Source organism: Somniosus microcephalus, chromosome 4 (genome assembly GCF_052327205.1).
Source record: "Somniosus microcephalus isolate GS21.2 chromosome 4, FLI_Smic_1.0, whole genome shotgun sequence".
NCBI classification, from domain to species: Eukaryota; Metazoa; Chordata; class Chondrichthyes; order Squaliformes; family Somniosidae; genus Somniosus; species Somniosus microcephalus.
Window position 1 is genome coordinate 31,752,293 of NC_140990.1, and position 21,187 is coordinate 31,773,479.

At 47.4% G+C, this 21,187-nt stretch overlaps 1 protein-coding gene across 1 annotated transcript in view; it reads left to right on the forward strand.

The window, feature by feature from the left end:
- The window catches only part of LOC147118558 (uncharacterized), a 186,792-nt gene that overhangs the window by 8,503 nt on the left and 157,102 nt on the right, over window positions 1-21,187 (forward strand). Inside the window, 1 exon segment of the mRNA XM_085983936.1 lies at window positions 10,966-11,501. Coding sequence (XP_085840062.1) covers window positions 10,966-11,501 — 536 coding nt within the window.

A 21,187-nucleotide genomic window follows, 5' to 3' on the forward strand; every position in this document is an offset into this window, starting at 1 on the left:
CGGGTGGATGCGGTGAGGATGTTCCCAATGATGGGTGAAACTAGAACTAGGGGGCATAATCTTAGAATAAGGGGCTGCTCTTTCAAAACTGAGATGAGGAGAAACTTCTTCACTCAGAGGGTGGTAGGTTTGTGGAATTTGCTGCCCCAGAAAGCTGTGGAAGCTACATCATTAAATAAATTTAAAACAGAAATAGATAGTTTCCTAGAAGTAAAGGGAATTAAGGGTTACGGGGAGCGGGCAGGAAATTGGACATGAGTCTAGGTTCGGAATGGTCATGGCCCTGTGGGTAGTGGAGTGGGCCCAGGGGCCGTGTAGCCTGGTTCTGCTCCTACTTCTTGTGTTCTAATTCTGTTAGATTTCAGGAGATGGTTTTATTCCTGTTCCTGGCTGGGGTGGAGATCGCCTTTACAGAAGGTAAGTACTGTAGAAAATATAGGGACAGAGTGATCTCCTGGACGAGTTTCGATCGCCTAGATGGGTCGGAGAGGAATTTCCCAGATTTTTTCTCCCAAATTGGCCATTGGGTTTTTTACCTGGTTTTTCGCCTCTCCCGGGAGATCACATGGGTTCAGGTGGGATGGAGAGTGATAGAAGATTTGAGGTTAGGATCAGATCAGCCATGATCTTATTGAATGGTGGAGCAGGCTCGAGGGGCCGATTGGCCTACTCCTGCTCCTATTTCTTATGTTCAAACCCTCTCGCTACGAAGGCCAACATACCATTTGCCTTCTTAACCACCTGCTGCACCTGCATGCTTACCTTCAGCGACTGGTGCACAAGGACACCCAGGTCTCGTTGCACTTCCCCTTCTCCCAATGTATTGCCATTCAGATAATAATCTGCCTTCCTGTTTTTGCTACCAAAGTGGATAACCTCACATTTATCCACGTTATATTGCATCTGCCATGCTGCTGCCCAATCACCCAACCTGTCCAAATCATCCTGGAGTTTCTCGGCATCCTCCTCACAGCACACATGCCCACCCAGCTTTGTGTCATCTGCAAATTTGGAGATATTACATCTAGTTCCCTTGTCTAGATCATTAATATATATTGTGAATAGCTGGGGTCCAAGGACCGATCCCTGAAGTACCCCACTAGTCACTGCCTGCCACTTGGAAAAAGACCCATTTATTCCAACTCTTTGCTTTCTGTCTGCCAACCAGTTCTCTATCCAAGTCAGTGCCTTGCCCCCAATCCCATGTGCCTTAACTTTACACGCTAATCTCTTATGCGGGACCTTATCAAAAGCCTTCTGAAAGTCCAAATACACCACATCCACTGGTTCTCCCTTATCTATTTTACCAGTTACATCCTCAGAAAATTCCAGTAGATTAGTCAAGCACGATTTACCCTTTGTAAATCCATGTTGACTTTGTCCGATCCTGTCACTGTTTTCCAAGTGCTCTGCTATTACATCTTTTATAATGGACTCTAGCATTTTCCCCACTACCGATGTCAGGAGAAATGGAGACTGGTCAGGGAGTGTCTATAAATGAAGGAGAAATGGAGACTGGTCAGGGAGCATCTGTAAATGGAGGAGAAATGGAGAATAGTCAGGGAGCGTCCTTCACCTAAACTGAGAAATATTACACAGGGACAGTTTGTAGGGAGGGACCGAGTGTGCGAAAGGGGGATTTAGAAGTCTGGAATTAAAATGAAAATATTGTCACAATTAAATTAGATTTAGAATGAAATTCTAAACACAAGACAGATTTTCTTTATTTCATATACACATGACCTGCCGTTGTTATTTCAGATTTCCAGCATTCGCAGTATTTTGCTATTATATGTTTACATAGAGGCTGCTAGATTCTGAATTAAAAGACTAACTGCCCAGAAACTCTTAAATTGAAGCTTTTTTCAATTCCTCCTTGGCCTCACCCCTCCCTATCTCTGTAACCTCCTCCAGCCCTACAACCCTCCCAGATTGCTGCGCTCCTCCAATTCTGGCCTCTTGCACGTCCCCAGTTTTAATCGCTCCACCATTGGCAGCCGTGCTTTCAGCTACTGGGCCCTAAGCTCTGGAATTCGTTCCCCAAACTCCCCGACTCTCTTTCCTCTTTTAAGCCGCTCCTTAAAACCTACCTCTTTTGCGTTAATATCTCCTTATGTGGTTTGGTGTCAAATTTTGTTTGATAATAGGCTCCTGTGAAGCACCTTGGGACATTTTACTATGTTAAAGGTGCTACATAAATGAAAGTTGTTGTTATTCTCTACACAGAGACCATCCCTTTTGGAGAGGTCCATAAACATAATTGTGCTGTCTAGGCAACGGGCAAAGCCATCAGTCTTAATTATCAATTTAAGACGTTTATAGTTCCATTTTGGACGGACAAATAAGGCAAGGGAATACACAATGAGTGGTAGGACCCTAGGAAGTACAGAGGGTCAGAGGGACCTTGGTGTGCATGTACATAGATCCCTGAAGGCAGCAGAACAGGTAGATAAGGTGGTTAAAAAGGCATATGGGATACTTGCCTTCATTAGCCGAGGCATAGAATATAAGAGCAGGGAGGTTATGATGGAGCTGTACAAAACGCTGGTGAGGCCACAGCTGGAGTACTGTGTGCAGTTCTGGTCACCTCACTATAGGAAGGATGTGATTGCTTTAGAGAGGGTGCAGAGAAGATTCACCAGGATGTTACCTGGGATGGAGCGCCTCAGCTATGAAGAAAGACTAAACAGGCTGGGGTTGCTTTCATTGGAGCAAAGAAGGCTGAGGGGGACCTGATTGAGGTGTACAAAATGATGAGGGGCATAGATAGGGTAGATAAAGAGGAACTTTTCCCCTTAGTAGGGGGGTCAATAACAAGGGGGCATAGATTCAAGGTAAGGGGCAGGAGATTTAGAGGGGATTTGAGGAGGATCTTTTTCACCCAGAGGGTGGTTGGAATCTGGAACTCTCTGCCTGAAAGGGTGGTAGAGGCAGGAACCCTCACAACATTCAAAAAGCATTTGGATGAGCACTTGAAATTCCATTGCATACAAGGCTATGGACCAAATGCTGGAAAATGGGATTAGACTGGACAGGGATTGATGGACGGCGCAGACATGATGGGCCGAAGGGCCTCTTTCTGTGCTGTAAAACTCTATGGCCTAGAAATTGAGTTTTGGCGCTGCCCGGGCTTTAGCGCCGGAAGTTAGTGCCGGAGCTAAGTCGCGCTGGTCGGGCCCAAAATTCACTGGTTCTGCGCCCAAACGGCTGCCGGCGCTGCTGAAAGCTGTTAGCGCCTGAAAACTGGCGCTATGCGCTGAATTTCGGCGCTATTCCGGCGCTGCGGCGCCCGCTGCGGTGCGGCAGGTTCGGGAAGTGCAGGCCTCCTCCTTCCCTTAAGGAGGAGCTGCCTGCACCCGGCCGCGGCCCGCGATAATCTTATTAAAAATGAGCCCGGCACCTCGGACAAGTGCCGGGCTTGCTTCGGTTCGGGGGGGGGGGAAGTCCTGGGAGGGAGCTGCGGCCAGGCGGGCGGCGGGAAAGCGGCCGGCCGCCGCGGGGCCTTTAATGCGCCGGCGCAAACTTGTGCAAGGCACCTCTGCCAGAACGTTGCTTGCGGCTGCCACGGGCGAGGCGGCCGCAAGTCAATTTCGGCGCTGGGGCCCGTCACCACGGCAACCGGGACGCTGCGCACACCGATGACATCATCGGTGCCGGCGCAGCGCTACCGGTCTACCGCGGCGGAAGGGCCCCAGGCAATTTAGGCGCCGGCGCCAATTGCAGCGCTAGGCCCTCTAGCGCCGCAAAATCGGCGCTAAGGGCACTGAATTTCTAGGCCTATGACTCTATGACTATGACTCAATTAACTCCTGAGGCACAACACTCAATTGTGGGAAGAAAATATACTGAAGGAGCTGTTAGTTACAAACACAATCTGCCAAGCCTATGTCTACGGTGTTATGTTCATTAATAAATAGACATTCTTATTATGAACACAGCTAGCTTTTGCTAGTTACTTTTATTGAGCACATGTGGACTTGTACAGCATCTTGTAGAGGCTTCCATCTTGACTGCTGCCTTGTGGGTGGCCTAGCCTCATGGGTAGTGTAGTCTTATACATACAGCTATATACAGCTCTACTGCTCCACCTAGTGTCCACCACAGAATGACATGTTATTGATCACTACATCCTCCTTTCTTTGAAATTTAACAAAATCAATATCAATCAACTTTCAAGAAAACAGTAAAGATAATATTAGTAACACTTTTGTTAGTGCACTATAAACATAAACATTTTCAAAACAGTGAACACATTTTCAAAGCTTTACATTGTACTCAAAGATTAAGTCTATCAGGCTCTTTTACTTCACGTGTGGATCATCTCAACATGGGTAAGTCTGATGTGTCTTCATGAGATTGTTCTGGCGGTGAATGACAAGATGCAGTTGCGGCATTGTCATCAATCTGCTCTTGTATAGATCGAGGTCTCCTTGCGATCTTTGCTTGAAGAGGGTTTCAGTGTTTCCTTCACTCTTCATGCCATAACTCTCAATGTAGTCAATGCACTCTCGAAAAACTGCTGGCAGCTGGATCCCATCATACAGCATAGTCCTCTCAGCAGCCTCGGCTAATGGAACACCAAAGATTGGCCTGAGGAAAGAAGGAGTATCCACCGGAACTGCTTCCTGCTCTGGTGCAGGCTTCTTCTTTTTCTTTTTCTCTTTCCACTGCTTAACAACATCTGCTGCGGTTATATCTTTGGACTTTTTCTCCTTGTGTTTTTCCTCTTTGTGCTTTTCTTCCTTTGGCTTCTCTTTGACCTTAAAGTCTTTTTCTTTCTTGGAGAAACTGGGCTTTTTGAAGACATGGATACCCTTTGGCCTTTTCATCCTTGATGGGCTCTCTGCTTCATCACCTGAGTCATCTGGTCTGCTTATGGCACAGTTTATACGGTAAACTCTTTTGACCAGTTCTAAGTCCTCACAAGCTTTGTCACCCAGTAGTGAATCAAGCCTTTCAGCCACAACAGAAAACATGAGATGATGCACTTTGTCTTTGACTGTCACTTTAAGTCTGCATACACCTAAGCTATCTATTTTCTGTCCATTATAGTCCTTCAGTAGTACTGACTTTTTCTGTATTTTGGGCTTTTTTTTCATATTGTTAATGTCACTCATACTGATTAAGTTTGCTTTTGCCCCAGTGTCCAGTTTCAATGTAACTAATGCTCCATTTATCTGCAGTGGGATCATCCATTTGTCCTCTTTTAATGCATTAACTTTATGTTCAGCATTGTCTATTTCTGAGGGCTGCACATTTTCTGTATCTTTTTTGATATCGTCACATGACACCATTCCTACAAAAAATGTCTCACTTAAATCAGTGTCGTCAATCACATTAACTTGTTGCCCTTTCGTTGTTTTTACTTTTGAAAAGCATTGTTTGGCAAAGTGATTCTTTCCATTACACTTTGTGCACATTTTTCCAAATGCTGGGCATTGTCTTAACTGGTGTTTGTAACCACAGCGTTTACAATTAAAATTTTCATCCTCCGATTGCTTTTCATTTCTGTTCTGCCCACGTTTCTTCCCCTTGTAGGACACAGCACCGACAGCAGCATTATCACTCTTTACAATTGCATCATTATTGATTTCACTGAACGTCTTCACGTGCTTTTGAGCTAGCTCGCTGGCTTTGCATATTGCAACAGCATTTTCCAATGTTAGTTTGGTTTCTCTCAACAGACGTTCCCTGTCTTTTTTATCATGAATACCAAACACAATCTGGTCACGAATCATGGATGCTTTGAGCTCAGAGAAATTACATGTCTGTGCTTTCAGTTTCAGATCAGTTATAAAGCTATCAAAAGTCTCATTTTGTTGCTGTGTCCGAGAACGGAAGATGTATCTTTCATACGTCTCATTCTTTTTGGGAGAGCAATGTGCATCAAATTTTTTTAGCACATCTTCTAATTTTTCTCTGTTCTCCGCTGGATTAAATACAAATGTATTAAATACCTCTATCACCTGTGGGCCTGCAACCGTAAGCAGCAACACTATCTTCCTTGCGTCTGGCTTTGTACCGAATCCGATGGCTGCAATATAGAGTTCGAATTGCTGTTTAAAAGTCTGCCAGTTGTAGTCGATTTTTTCTGTGAGATTCAAACGCTCTGGTAGCTTCAAATTCTCCATGTCGCTTTTCACAATTTTCAGCAGATCTTCACCACCCTGGTACCATGTTATGTTCATTCTTATTATGAACACAGCTAGCTTTTGCTAGTTACTTTTATTGAGCTCATGTGGACTTGTACAGCAACTCAAATTTCTCTCCACGGATGTTGCCTGACCTGCTGAGTTTTTCCAGCATTTTCTGTTGTTATTTCGGATTTCCAGCATCTGCAGTATTTTGCTATCATACTAGTGTTTGGTTCACTGCCACACCTCTTCTAGGAATGCCTACCTTGAAGAAGTTCTGCTCTTCTCTTCGACGGGATCTCCGTTTGGCTCTTCAACCTTGTTCATCTTCATTACTTTCAGTTTCCCTTCTCGTGTTTGATCAGGTATCTGCCAAGACTCGGTTTCACAGCCACATCATTTTCCTCAGCAACTGTCTCCGGTTCCGACTTACTCCACGTGGATTCCAACTAAACTTCCACCCTTCGTGCTTCGGATCCACCCAGGATTACAAATATCTCCAAGATATTCATCGTTCCTCGAACTACTGCTCTCGCCGCATCCTGAGATCCACGCTCAACGCCATGCGGCGCCACATGAACACTCTCGACTTCTCTCTTCAGCAACACCGGCGCACTCTATCTCAAAGCTGTCCGGGTCCACAGTTCCATTTCATCCTTCGACTCATCCGACGCTTCAACAAAAAACTTTTCTTCTTCCTTTCCGATGTCAAGGATTGCAAGCTTCATCAACTCTTGGACACCAACGCCCCTCCGGAACCTTCTTCCCCTTCACTTTCCTCTGACCCCCCTTCTCCCAATCCCACCCCCTGCCGCATTTTCACTATCCCCTCTGACCTTCCACTCTCTGACCCTGAACGATCAGTCCTCAGCAAAGGCCTAAGCTTCATCCCCTTATGCCCCCACCTCAATGAATTTCGAGCTCGGCACGATGTTGAGCTCTTTTTCCGCCGCCTTCGTCTCCGTGCCCACTTCACTGGCCAGGAGTCTTCCCCCCGCACAACTGACCCTTTCTCCTGCTTGCAGAATTCCCGTTCTACCTGGACCCCTCCCCCTGGCCTCTTACCCTCTCTAGATCTTTTCATCGCTAACTGCCGCTGTGACATCGGCCGTCTCCATTTCTCTGCTCCCCTCACTCACTCCAACCTACCTCCCTCTGAACTTGCAGCACTCCATTCTCTTAGATCCAACCCTGACATTGTCATTAAACCCACTGACAAGGGTGGTGCTGTTGTTGTTTGGCGTACTGACCTCTACCTAGCGGAAGCTGAACGCCAACTCTCCGACACCTCCTCCTACCTCCACCTGGACCATGACCCCACTACCGAACATCAAACCACCGTTTCCAAGACTGTCACTGACCTCATCTCCTCTGGAGATCTTCCCCCTGCTGCCACCAACCTCATAGTTCCCCAACCCCGCACAGCCTGCTTCTACCTCCTTCCCAAGATCCACAAACAGGACTGCCCTGGTAGACCCATCGTTTCAGCCTGTTCTTGCCCCACAGAACTTATCTCTTCCTATCTTGACTCTATCTTTTCTCCCCTTGTCCAGTCTCTTCCCACCTACATCCGCGACTCTTCGGACGCCCTCCGCCACTTTAACAGTTTCCAGTTTCCTGGCCCCAACCGCTTCCTTTTCACCATGGACGTACAATCCCTCTACACCTCCATCCCCCACCCGGATGGCCTGAGGGCGCTCCGCTTCTTCCTTGAACAGAGGCCCGACCAGTCCCCATCCACCACGACCCTCCTCCGCCTGGCTGAACTTGTTCTCACATTGAACAACTTCTCCTTTAACTCCACTCATTTCCTCCAAATCAAAGGTGTTGCCATGGGTACCCGCATGGGTCCTAGCTATACCTGCCTTTTCGTGGGCTATGTGGAACAATCTTTGTTCCAGTCCTACTCGGGTCCCCTCCCTCACCTCTTTTTCCGATACATTGATGACTGTATCGGTGCCGTTTCCTGCTCTCGCCCCGAACTTGACAATTTCATTCGCTTTGCCTCCAATTTCCACCCTTCCCTCACCTTCACATGGTCCATCTCGGACTCTTCCCTTCCCTTCCTCGACTTCTCCATCTCCATCTCTGGGGATAGGTTATCGACCAATATTTACTACAAGCCCACTGACTCCCACAGCTACCTGGACTACACTTCCTCCCACCCCGCTTCCTGTAAGGACTCTACTCCATTCTCCCAGTTTCTCCGCCTCCGCCGTATCTGCACCGACGATGCCACCTTCCACACCAGTGCTTCAGACATGTCTTCCTTCTTCCGCAACCGAGGATTCCCCTCCACTGTGGTTGACACTGCCCTCGACCGTGTCAGTTCTATCTCCCGCACTTCTACCCTCACCCCTGCCCCTCCCTCCCGGAACCACGATAGGGTTCCCCTTGTCCTCACCTTTCACCCCACCAGCCTCCACATTCAATGGATCATCCTCCGGCATTTCCGCTACCTCCAAAATGATCCCACCACCAAACGTATCTTCCCCTCCCCTCCCCTTTCAGCATTCCGCAGGGACCGCTCCCTCCGAGACACCCTAGTCCACTCCTCTAGCACCCCAAACAGCCCTTCCTCTTCGCCTGGCACCTTCCCGTGCAAGCGGAGGAGATGTAACATCTGCCTCTATACCTCCCCCCTTCCCACTGTCCAGGGCCCCAAACACCCCTTCCAGGTGAAACAGCGATTTACTTGTACTTCTCGCAATCTAGTATACTGTATTCGCTGCTCACGATGCGGTCTCCTCTACAGTGGGGAGACCAAACGCAGATTGGGTGACCGCTTTGCGGAACACCTCCGTTCAGTCTGTAAGGGTGACCCCGAGCTTCCGGTCGCCTGTCATTTTAATTCACCGCTCCATTCCCACTCGGACCTCACCGTCCTTGGCCTCTTGTATTGTTCCACGGAAGCTCAACGTAAACTCGAGGAACAGCACCTCATCTTCCGATTAGGCAGTCTGCAGCCTTCCGGACTCAATATCGAGTTCAACAATTTCAGATCATAAGCTCGGCCCCCATTTCATTTTCTCTTGTAATTGTTCCACTCCTTTCCCCCCCCCTTTCCTTTTGTTTCTCTCTCGCACCTGGCAGCTATCTTTTGCCCTGCCAGTACACTTTACACCTAATCCCAGCCTATTACCATCTCGTCTAGCTTCTAATCTCTTTTACTTCTTTTGTTTCTTTTATTCTTTTGTCCGATCGCAGCCCTGCCTCCAATCTAGTTTCTTTTCTTTCCAGTTTTGAAGAAGGGCCCAACCCGAAACGTCAACTCTAATTTCTCTCCACGGATGTTGCCTGACCTGCTGAGTTTTTCCAGCATTTTCTGTTGTTATTTCGGATTTCCAGCATCTGCAGTATTTTGCTATCCATCTTGTAGAGGCTTCCATATTGACTGCTGCCTTGTGGGTGGCCTAGCCTCATGGGTAGTGTAATCTTATACATACAGCTATATACAGCTCTACTGCTCCACCTAGTGTCCACCACAGAATGACATGTTATTGATCACTACATACGGAAGATCGAGTTAGAGCGAGCACATCTGTAAAAGGAATGCAGCTGGAAGTAATATTCCTTGCAGTTCGATGGAGGCCCTTTGTTAGTTCATTAATTGTAAGTTTAGTTTGAGGTTGTTTGTTCTGTAACTTTCCTTCAGCAGGATGATCTGATTCACAGATGTAACAAGAATCACGCAGGCTCTACTTTTTGGGCTTTAATAAATTTTACAGGTAAATCAATAATGTTTACAGTACAAACTGCCACTATTTAATAAACCAAGAAAAGAAAGAACCCGTATACGCCAGTCCTACTGGCATTGCTCAATCATTCAGTCATTCATTCCTCCGTTCGTTCGTTCGCTCAAGCGTAAATTCCATTGTGCATGTCTGCGTGCGTGCGTGTCATTTGTCTACCTGCGTGCATGTGTGCGTTCATTCATCCGTCCAGACAGGCCTCACGCTCACCCAATAGGATGCCCACTTTCATCCTAGGGAGCGAAGGCCCTTCATTTGGTTGAACGTAAGTTCCATTGTGTATGCGTGTGTGCGTGCGTATTATTTGTGTCCGCGTGCGTTCACTTGAGCGTTCGTTCGTTCGATCGTTCGTACATTGAGGAAGGCTTTAACACTAAATAACACCACAATATACAAAGTCCCATAACCATATCAGAAATCAATTAAAACTTCAAGTAAACTACTTTTAACCAGAAACCCGAAACTTCTTCAAAAAAACAAGTAAATACCAGTTCTACGCCAGTCCTATTGGCACTCTAATAACTCCTTGTCTTCACTTGATGTTATCCAACTATATAATGTCATGATCCTTGTCCACAGTCTTCAACTTTTCCACAGAAAAGAAGCCGACCACTTTCTCAAATCCCGTAAAAGCAGAAAATGACTACTCAAATGTCCTTCTTGCTGTTATCACTCACAGCACCCAGCCGTCAAGACATTCATTATTCCTTGCCGATATTACTTTGTTTTGCCTTTTATCTTCCTTTTATTTTCCTTTTTTCACTATTATTCCGTTCTCTTTTCCCATCTTGCAGTTAGCAGCTTAGTTGAGAGTCCGAACCCCGGGGATAAGAAAGCTGACTGCTGCAGTCAAGGTGGAACATCTTGTGGTGCCTCCCAGATCTGCTAACTATCAGTCTGCTCAGTTGGTGGACACTGCCTGTCAGAAGAACTTTGCTACACAACTATAATATTGTATGAATATCATAATTAGTATTTGTTTGTAGAATCTGTTATATAAGGAAAATTTTCACAGCGGGGAGTAACCATATATGTGTTCTGTGTGTAGACGAGGCTTCAACTGATCGTCCAACCTGGAGAGACACAAGGACACCCGTACCACGGAGAAACCGTGGAAATGTGGGGACTGTGGGAAGGGATTCTCTTGCCCATCTAAGCTGGAAACTCATCGGTGCAGTCACACTGGAGAGAGGCCGTTCGTCTGCTCCATGTGTGGGAAGGGATTCACTCGTTCAAGGAACCTCACTGAACACCAGCATACTCACACCGGGGAAAGGCCGTTCACCTGCTCCGTGTGTGGGAAGGGATTCACTCGTTCATCCCACCTTATTGAACACCAGCGTATTCACACTGGGGAGAGGCCATTCACCTGCACCGTGTGTGGGAAGGGATTCGCTTCATCAGCTGACCTCACTTCACACCAAGTTGTTCACACTGATAAGCGACCTTTTAAATGTTCTGACTGTGAGAAGACCTTTAAAAGGAAAAATGATCTGTTGGCACACCAGCGAGTTCACACTGGGGAGAGGCCATTCACCTGCTCCGTGTGTGGGAAGGGATTCACTCGGTCAGTCACACTCACTGTACACCAACGCACTCACACTGGGGAGAGGACGTTCACCTGCCCAGTGTGTGGGAAGGGATTCACTCAGTCATCCAGCCTGCTGAGACACCAGCGAGTTCACAAGTGACTGCAGGGGTTGGATTCTGCTGTTATTACTGCTGTTAGTCACGTTCAGGACTGAACCATGTTCATTCTGATAGTTGGGGTTTATTTCTGATGTTAATAACTCCCTAACTGGGCTGGAGTTTAATCTTCTGGATATATGCCAAATAAACCAGCTTTGTTTCAAACACACAGTGTGTCGAGTCCTTGACGTCTCCAAGATAAGAGGAGATGAATTGATGTCCTGTTACCAACTGCTCCATTTTTGGGCTTTTTCTCCTTTCTAACTCTGGATTATTTCAGTTCTCTACCTTCGGTTACTCTCATGGACAAGACCCAGCTCCCCATACCTTCCAGAGTGCCTCTCCTAGCCTTGGTATCCAGGGAAGGTATCGGTAACATGCCCGGGATCACTAAACACAAAACCCAGTCTGTTAATCACTTTCAGCTACTGGGCTTAGTGTGTGACCCACAGCATCTCTCTCACCTTCGATGTGTGAATAGAGCATCATGCCTGCAAATCTGGTTTATATTTAAATTAACTCAGGAAATGTATTTAACAGAAGATCAACAAGGAAACACATCACGGCCCAATAATCCAGCTCTACATTGACAGGAGGAAGTCTGTTATCTAACTCCTCGAGTGGACAAAATAAAGAAATATCCCAAATGTAAGGGCCCCTCGAATACTTTAATACCTTTCAAATCGTGACCGGTTCCTCCTTATTCTAGAATTCCCCATCCCTGTGGGAGTTGATATTGGTCAGTTTGCTCAGATGGTTCGAGCATGGTGCTAATAACGCCAATGTCGCGGGTTCAATCCCCGTCCTGATGAGCTACGCTGTTTCGGCACGGGCTCGACGGGCCGAATGGCCTCCTTCTGTGCTGTAACCATTGATTGTATGGTCAAAATCTGCAAGCTCACCAGTTGCTTCGCTCAGAGAATCTCCAGGGGGACTCTGATTAAAACACAGCTCTCCCCTCTTTTATATCTGGGATTAGAGTTTACGAGAATTTGAATACCTGACCACTCAAATTTAAAAGGACCCGTCAGTGATATACAGGCTGAACCAATCACACAGCTCTGGGTCAGTTTGAACTATTCCTCTGTCCAGCCTGTAACCGATGTAACTTGTAACACTGAGGCTGAAATTCCACTTCCGTGCGCTGGGGGTGCAGGCAGTGCTGGGCACAGAGGGAGCAGGAAACCGGGTTCAGAGTGGGCACAGTGGGCCTGCGCTTGACCTGGGCTTCAGCGTCAGCATCTGCTGGGGTCCAAGCTCATTGCCAACGCATGGATTCCAAACCTCGGACTGTACATGGGGACTCTAACCCTGGGACTGTACATGGGGATTCTAACCCTGGGACTATACATGGGGATTCTAACCCTGGGACTGTACATGGGGATTCTAACCCTGGGACTGTACATGGGGATTCTAACCCTGGGGCTGTATATGGGGATTCTAACCCTGGGACTGTACATGGGGATTCTAACCCTGGGACTGTACATGGGGATTCTAACCCTGGGACTGTACATGGGGATTGTAACCCTGGGACTGTACATGGGGATTCTAACCCTGGGACTGTACATGGGGATTCTAACCCTGGGACTGTACATGGGGAGTCCAACCCTGGGACTGTACATGGGGATTCTAACCCTGGGACTGTACATGGGGATTCTAACCCTGGGACTGTACAAGGGGATTCGGAACCTGGGACTGTACATGGGAATTTTAACCCTGGGACTGTACATGGGGATTCTAACCCTGGGACTGTACATGGGGATTCTAACCCTGGGACTGTACATGGGGATTCTAACCCTGGGACAGTACATGGGGATTCTAACCCTGGGACTGTACATGGGGATTCTAACACCACCTTTTTTGAATAGTGGGGTAACATTAGCTACCATCCAATCCATGGGTACCGTTCCAGAGTCTATCGAGTTCTGGAAGATGACCAGCAATGCATCTACTATTTCTAGGGCCACTTCCTTAAGTACCCTGGGATGTAGATTATCAGGCCCTGGGGATTTATCGGCCTTCAGTCCCATCAATTTTCCTAACACCATTTCCCTACAAATACTGATTTCTTTCAGTTCCACCCTTTCATCAGGCCCTATGTTCCCCGGCATCTCTGGGAGGTTATTTGTGTCCTCCTTTGTGAAGACAGAACCAAAGTATGAATTTAGTTGGTCTGCCATTTCTTTGTTTCCCATTATAAATCCCCCTGATTCTGACTGCAAGGGACCTACGCTTGACTTCACCAATCTTTTTCTCTTCACATATCTATAAAAGCTTTTACAGTCAGTTTTTATGTTCCCTGAAAGCTTACTCTCATATTCTATTTTCCCTTTCTTAAATAATCCCTTTGTCCTCCTTTGTTGAAACCTAAACTGCTCCCACTCCTCAGGATTATTGCTTTTCTGGCCAATTTATATGTCGTCTCCTTGGATCTTATGCTATCCCTAATTTCCCTTGTTAGCTACGGTTGAGTTACCTTTTAAAAAAAAATTTGTGCCAAACTGGGATGAACAAATTCTGTAGCTCATCCATTCGGTCTTTGAATGTTTGCCATTGCCTATCCACCGTCAACCCTTTGAGTGCCATTCCCCAATCAATCCTACCCAACTCGCTCCTCAGACCATCGTAGTTTCCTTTATTTAAATTGAGGACCCTAGTCTCCGAGTCAACTACTTCATTCTCCATCTTAATGAAGAATTCGATCATATTATGATCGTTCAGACCCAAGGGGCCTCGTACAACAAGATTGCTAATTAATCCTTTCTCGTTACATAATACCCAGTCTAAGATGGCCTGATCTCTGGTTGGTTCCTCGACATATTGGTCCAGGAAACCATCCTGTAAACACTCCAGGAATTCCTCCTCCACAGTATTGTTACTAATTTGGTTGGCCCAATCTATATGTAGATTAAAGTCACCCATGATGACTGCTGTGCCCTTATTGCACGCTTCTTTAATTTCCCTTTTCATGCCATCCCCAACCTCTGCCTTACTGTTGGGAGGTCTATATACCACTCCCACTAATGTTTTTTTCCCTTAGTATTTCTCAATTCTACCCATACAGATTCCACATCATCAGAGCTAATATCCTTCATTACAATTGTATTAATCCCTTCTTTACCCAGCAATGCTACCGCACCTCCCTTTCCTTTTTGCCTATCTTTCCTGAATATCGAATACCCCTGGATGTTGAGTTCCCAGTCTTGGCCATCCTTGAGCCACGTTTCCGTAATCCCAACCAAATCATATTCGTTTACCACTATTTGCGCAGCCAATTCGTCCACCTTATTACAAATGCTCCTCGCATTAAGACACAAAGCCTTCAGGCTTGTTTTTTTAACGCTCTTAGACCTATTAGAATTATTATTTACTGTGGCCACATTTGATTTAAACCGTTGATTTCTCTGACTGTCACTTTTGTTTTTCTCCTTCCTATCTTTTGCTTTTATCCCTGTTTCCCTTTCCTCTGTCTCCCTGCTCAGGTTCCCAACCCCCTGCCATTTAAGTTTAAATCCCCCCAGACAGTGCTAGGAAACCTCCCCGCAAGGATATTTGTTCCGCTCTGGTTCAGGTGCAACCCGTCCGACTTGTGCAAGTCCCACCTTCCCCAGAAGCAGGCCCAGTGATCCAGGAAACTAAAGCCCTCCCTCCTGCACCAACTCATTTGCCACGCATTCATCTGCTCTATCCTCCTATTCCTATACTCACTAGCACGTGGCACCGGGAGTAATCCAGAGATTCCAACCTTTGAGGTCCTGCTCTTTAATCTGCTACCTAGCTCCCTAAATTCTTGCTGCAGGACCTCATCCCTCTTCCTACCCATGTCATTGGTCCCAATGTGAACCACGACCTCTGACTGTTCACCCTCCCCCTTCAGAATGCCCTGCAGCCGTTCAGTGACATCCTTGACCCTGTCACCAGGGAGGCAACAAACCATCCTGGAGCCACGTCTATGGCCACAGAAACGCCTATCTGTTCCCCTTACGATAGAATCCCCTACCACTATTGCTCTCCCACTATTTTTCCTCCCTTCCTGAGCAGCAGAAGCACCCCTGGTGCCGGGAAGTTGGCTGCTGCTGCCTTCCTCTGGTAAGTCATCCCCCTCAACAGTATCCAAATCGGTATACCTGTTTGAGAGGGGGATGGCCAAAGGGGTCCCCTGCACTACCTGCCTGCCTCTACTGCTCTGCCTGATGGTCACCCATTTCCCTTCTGCCTGTGCAGCCCTTACCTGCGGTGTGACCACCTCATCAAACGTGTTATCCACGACCCTCTCAGCATCGTGAATGCTACAAAGCCCATTCATCCGCAGCTCCAGCGCCGCAATGGCGTCACACTGGAACTTTCCACCCCCGCAGCTGCAAACACGGAATCTTCAGGTTATTATTCGGGACTTGCGGCCTGCCCCAGTTGTTTATTAAGCCTCCCCACCTACCTACCGGTCCATGGCTCCCCTGCGCCCACTGATTCTTACCCGCTGCCGAAGCGCGATCCCAGCTGCTGTTTGTCTGTCCGTCTCCCGTACACCGCACTGCGCATGCTCAATACACCCTCCCCTACTGCGCCTGCGCGCTGGGCTCCTGCAGTCTGTGCACATTCTCCACCGCGGGGAATGCTGGGTAAAGGCCCCCCATTGAAAGACCAGATTAGTGAATAAGAAATAGGAGCAGGAATAAGCCACTTGGCCCCTCCAGCCTGCTCCACCTTTCAATAAGATCATGGTTGATCTTGGGCTCAAAGCCACTTCCCTGCCCGCTCCCCATAACCCTTCACTCCCTTATCTTGCAAAAATCTGTATCCACCTTAAATGTATTTAATGACCCAGCCTCCACAGCTCTCTGCGGCAGAGAATTCCACAGATTTACAACCCTCTGAGAGAAGAAATCCCCCCTCATCTCAGTTCTAAAAGGGCGACCATTTATTCTGAAACTATGCCCCCGAGTTCTAGATTTCCCCACGAGGGGAAACATCCTCTCTGCATCTACCCCATCGAGCCCCCTCAGTATCTTACATGTTTAAATAAGATCCCCTCTCATTCTTCTAAATTTCAATGAGTATAGGCCCAACCTGCTCAACCTTTCTTCATAAGTCAACCCCCTCATCTCTGGAATTAACCTAGTGAATCGTCTCTGAACTGCCTCCAATGCAGTTCAGAGACCAAATAAGGAGACCAAAAGTGTACGCAGTACTCAAGGTGTGGTCTCACCAATACCCTGTACAGATATAGCAGGACTTCCCTGCTTTTATACTCTAACCCCCTTGAAATAAAGGCCAACATTCCATTTGCCTTTTTGATTACTTGCTGTACCTACATGCTTACTTTTTGTGTTTCATGCACAAAGACCCCCAGGTCCCTCTCAAGTATAGCGTTTTGTAATCTCCATTTAAATAATAATTTGCTTTTTTATTTTTCCTGCCAAAGTGTATAACCTCGCACTTTCCCACATTATACTCCATCTGCCAAGTGTTTGCCCACTCACTTAGCTTGTCCATATCCCTTTGCAGATTCTTTGAGTCCTCCGCACAACTTGCTTTCCCACCCATCCTTGTATCATCCGCAAAGTTGGCTACATGCGATAGACAGAGCTAAGCGATCGCACAACCATCGGATCAAATCAAAGCTCTGCAGTCCTGCCACATCCAGTCGTGAGTGGTGGTGGACAATTAAACAGTTAACAGGAGGAGGAGGCTACAAAAATATCCCCAGCCTCAATGATGGTGGAGCCCAGCACGTGAGTGCAAAAGACAAGGCTGAAGCATTTGCAACTATCTTCAGCCAGAAGTGCCGAGTGGATGATCCATCTTGGCCTCCTCCTGAGGTCCCCAGCATCACAGATGCCAGTCTTCAGCCCATTCAATTCACTCCACGTGATGTCAAGAAACGGCTGAAGACACTGGATACTGCAAAGGCTATGGGCCCTGACAACATTCCGGCAATAGTACTGAAGACTTGTGCTCCAGAACTAGCTGCGCCCCTAGCCAAGCTGTTCCAGTACAGCTACAACACTGGCATCTACCCGGCAATGTGGAAAATTGCCTAAGTATGTCCTGTCTACAAAAAGCAGGACAAATCCGACCCGGCCAATTACCGTCCCATCAGTCTACTCTCAATCATCAGCAGTGATGGAAGGTGTCGTCGACAGTGCTATCAAGCGGCACTTACTCAGCAATAACCTGCTAACTGACGCCCAGTTTGGGTTCCGCCAGGGCCACTCAGCTCCTGACCTCATTACAGCCTTGGTCCAAACATGGACAAAAGAGCTGAACTCAAGAGGTGAGGTGAGAGTGACTGCCCTTGACATCAAGGCAGCATTTGATCGAATGTGGCATCAAGGAGCCCTAGCAAAACTGAAGTCAATGGGAATCAAGGGGAAAACTCTCCATTGGTTGGAATCATACCTAGCACAAAGGAAGTTGGCTGTGGTTGTTGGAGGTCGTTCATCTCAATCACATGACATCACTGCAGGAGTTCCTCAGGGCAGTGTCCTAGGCCCAACCATCTTCAGCTGTTTCATCAATGACCTTCCCTCCATCATAAGGTCAGAAGTGGGGATGTTCGCTGATGATTGCACACTGTTCAGCACCATTCGAGACTCATCAGATACTGACGCAGTCTGTGTCCATATGCAGCAAGACCTGGACAACATTCAGACTTGGGCTGACAAGTGGCAAGTAACATTCGCACCACACAAGTGCCAGGCAATGACCATCTCCAACAAGCGAGACTCTAACCATCTCCCCTTGACATTCAATGGCATTACCATCGCTGAATCCCCCACTATCAACATCCGGGGGGTTACCATTGATCAGAAACTGAACTGGACCAGCCATATAAATACTGTGGCTACAAGAGCAGGCCAGAGGCTGGGAATTCTGCGATGAGTGTCTCACCTCCTGACTCCCCAAAGCCTTTCCACCATCTACAAGGCACAAGTCAGGAGTGTGATGGAATACTCTCCACTTGCCTGGATGAGTGCAGCTAAAACAACACTCAAGAAGCTCGACACCATTCAGGATAAAGCAGCCCGCTTGATTGGCACTCCATCCACCACCTTCAACATTCACTCCCTCCACCACCGGCGCACTGTGGCTGCAGTGTGTACTATCTACAAGATGCACTGCAGCAACTCGCCAAAGCTCCTTCAACAGCATCTTCCAAACCCACGACCTCTACCACTTAGAAGGACCACTGTCGCTGGGCCAAAATCCTGGAACTCTCTTCCTAACAGCATTGTGGGTGTACCTACACCATATGGACTGCAGCGGTTCAAGAAGGCGGCTCACCACCATCTTCTCAAGGGCAATTAGGGATGGGCACTAAATGCAGGCCTAGCCAGCCAGCGACGCCCACATCCCATCAATGAATAAAAAAAATGTTTTAAAAAATTACACTTGGTCCCTTCATCCAAGTCATTAATGTAGATTGTAAATAGTTGAGGCCCCAGCACTGATCCCTGTGGCACCCCACTAGTTACCATTTGCCAACCGAAAAATGACCCATTTATCCCGACTCTCTGCTTTCTGTTAGCCAATTCTCTATCCATGTTAATATATTACCCCCAACTCTGTGAGCTCTTATCTTATGCAGTAGCCTTTTATGTGGCACCTTATTGAATGCCTTCTGGAAATCCAAATACACCACATCCACTGGCTCACCTTTGTCCACCCTGCTTGTTACATCCTCGAAGAACTCCAGCAAATTTGTTAAACATGATTTCCCTTTCATAAAACCACGCTGACTCTGCTTGACTGCATCATGATTTTCCAAATGCCCTACTCCTGCTTCCTTAATGAAGGATTCCAGCATTTTCCCAACAACAGATGATAGGCTAACTGCTCTATAATTTCCTGCTTTCTGTCTCCCTCTTTTCCTAAATAGGGGTGTTACATTTGCAGTTGGGGCCAGTGGTTATTGGTTAGGATTGGGTTAGTGGTTGGGACTACTGGTTATTGGTTAGGATTGGGTGTTAGTGGTTGGGGCAACTGGTTATTGGTTAGGATTGGGGTTAGTGGTTGGGGCTAGTGGTTATTGGTTAGGATTGGGGTTAGTGGTTGGGGCCAGTGGTTATTGGTTAGGATTGGGTGTTAGTGGTTGGGGCTAGTGGTTATTGGTTAGGATTGGGTTAGTGGTTGGGGCTACTGGTTATTGGTTAGGATTGGGGTTAGTGGTTGGGGCAACTGGTTATTGGTTAGGATTGGGTGTTAGTGGTTGGGGCCAGTGGTTATTGGTTAGGATTGGGTTAGTGGTTGGGGCCAGTGGTTATTGGTTAGGATTGGGTTAGTGGTTGGTGCTACTGGTTATTGGTTAGGATTGGGGTTAGTGGTTGGGGCAACTGGTTATTGGTTAGGATTGGGTGTTAGTGGTTGGGGCTAGTGGTTATTGGTTAGGATTGGGGTTAGTGGTTGGGGCTAGTGGTTATTGGTTAGGACTGGGGTTAGTGGTTGGGGCTCGTGGTTATTGGTTAGGATTGGGGTCAGTGGTTGGGGCTAGTGGTTATTGGTAAGGATTGGGGTTAGTGGTTGGGGCTAGTGGTTATTGGTTAGGATTGGGGTTAGCGGTTGGAGCTAGTGGTTATTGGTTAGGATTGGAGTTAGTGGTTGGGGCTAGTGGTTATTGGTTAGGATTGGGGTTAGTGGTTGGGGCTAGTGGTTATTGGTTAGGATTGGAGTTAGTGGTTGGGGCTAGTGGTTATTGGTTAGGATTGGGGTTAGTGGTTGGGGCTAGTGGTTATGATTGGGGTTAGTGGTTGGGGCCAGTGGTTACTGGTTATGATTGGGGTTAGTGTTTGAGGCTAGTGGTTATTGGTTAGGATTGGGGATAGTGGTTGGGGCTAGTGGTTATTGGTTAGGATTGGGGTTAGTGGTTGGGGTTAGTAGTTATTGGTTAAGATTGGGGTTAGTGGTTGGGGCCAGTGGTTATTGGTTAGGATTGGGGTTAGTGCTTGGGGCTAGTGGTTATTGGTTAGGATTGGGGTTCGTGGTTGGGGTTGGTGGTTATTGGTTAGGATTGGGGTTAGTGGTTGGGGCTAATGGTTATTGGTTAGGATTGGGGTTAGTGGTTGGGGCTAGTGGTTATTGGTTAGGATTGGGGTTAGTGGTTATTGGTTAGGATTGGGGTTAGTGGTTGGGGCTAGTGGTTAATGGTTAGGATTGGGGTTAGTGGTTGGGGCCAGTGGTTACTGGTTATGATTGGGGTTAGTGTTTGAGGCTAGTGGTTATTGGTTAGGATTGGGTGTTAGTGGTTGGGGCTAGTGGTTACTGGTTAGGATTGGGGTTAGTGGTTGGGGCTAGTGGTTATTGGTTAGGATTGGGTGTTAGTGGTTGGGGCTAGCGGTTATTGGTTAGGATTGGGTGTTAGTGATTGGGGCTAGTGGTTATTGGTTAGGATTGGGATTAGTGGTTGGGGCCAGTGGTTATTGGTTAGGATTGGGGCTAGTGGTTGGGGTTAGTGGTTATTGGTTAGGATTGGGGTTAGTGGTTGGGGCTCGTGGTTATTGGTTAGGATTGGGGTCAGTGGTTTGGGCTCGTGGTTATTGGTTAGGATTGGGGTTAGTGGTTGGGGCTAGTGGTTATTGGTTAGGATTGGGGTTAGCGGTTGGAGCTAGTGGTTAT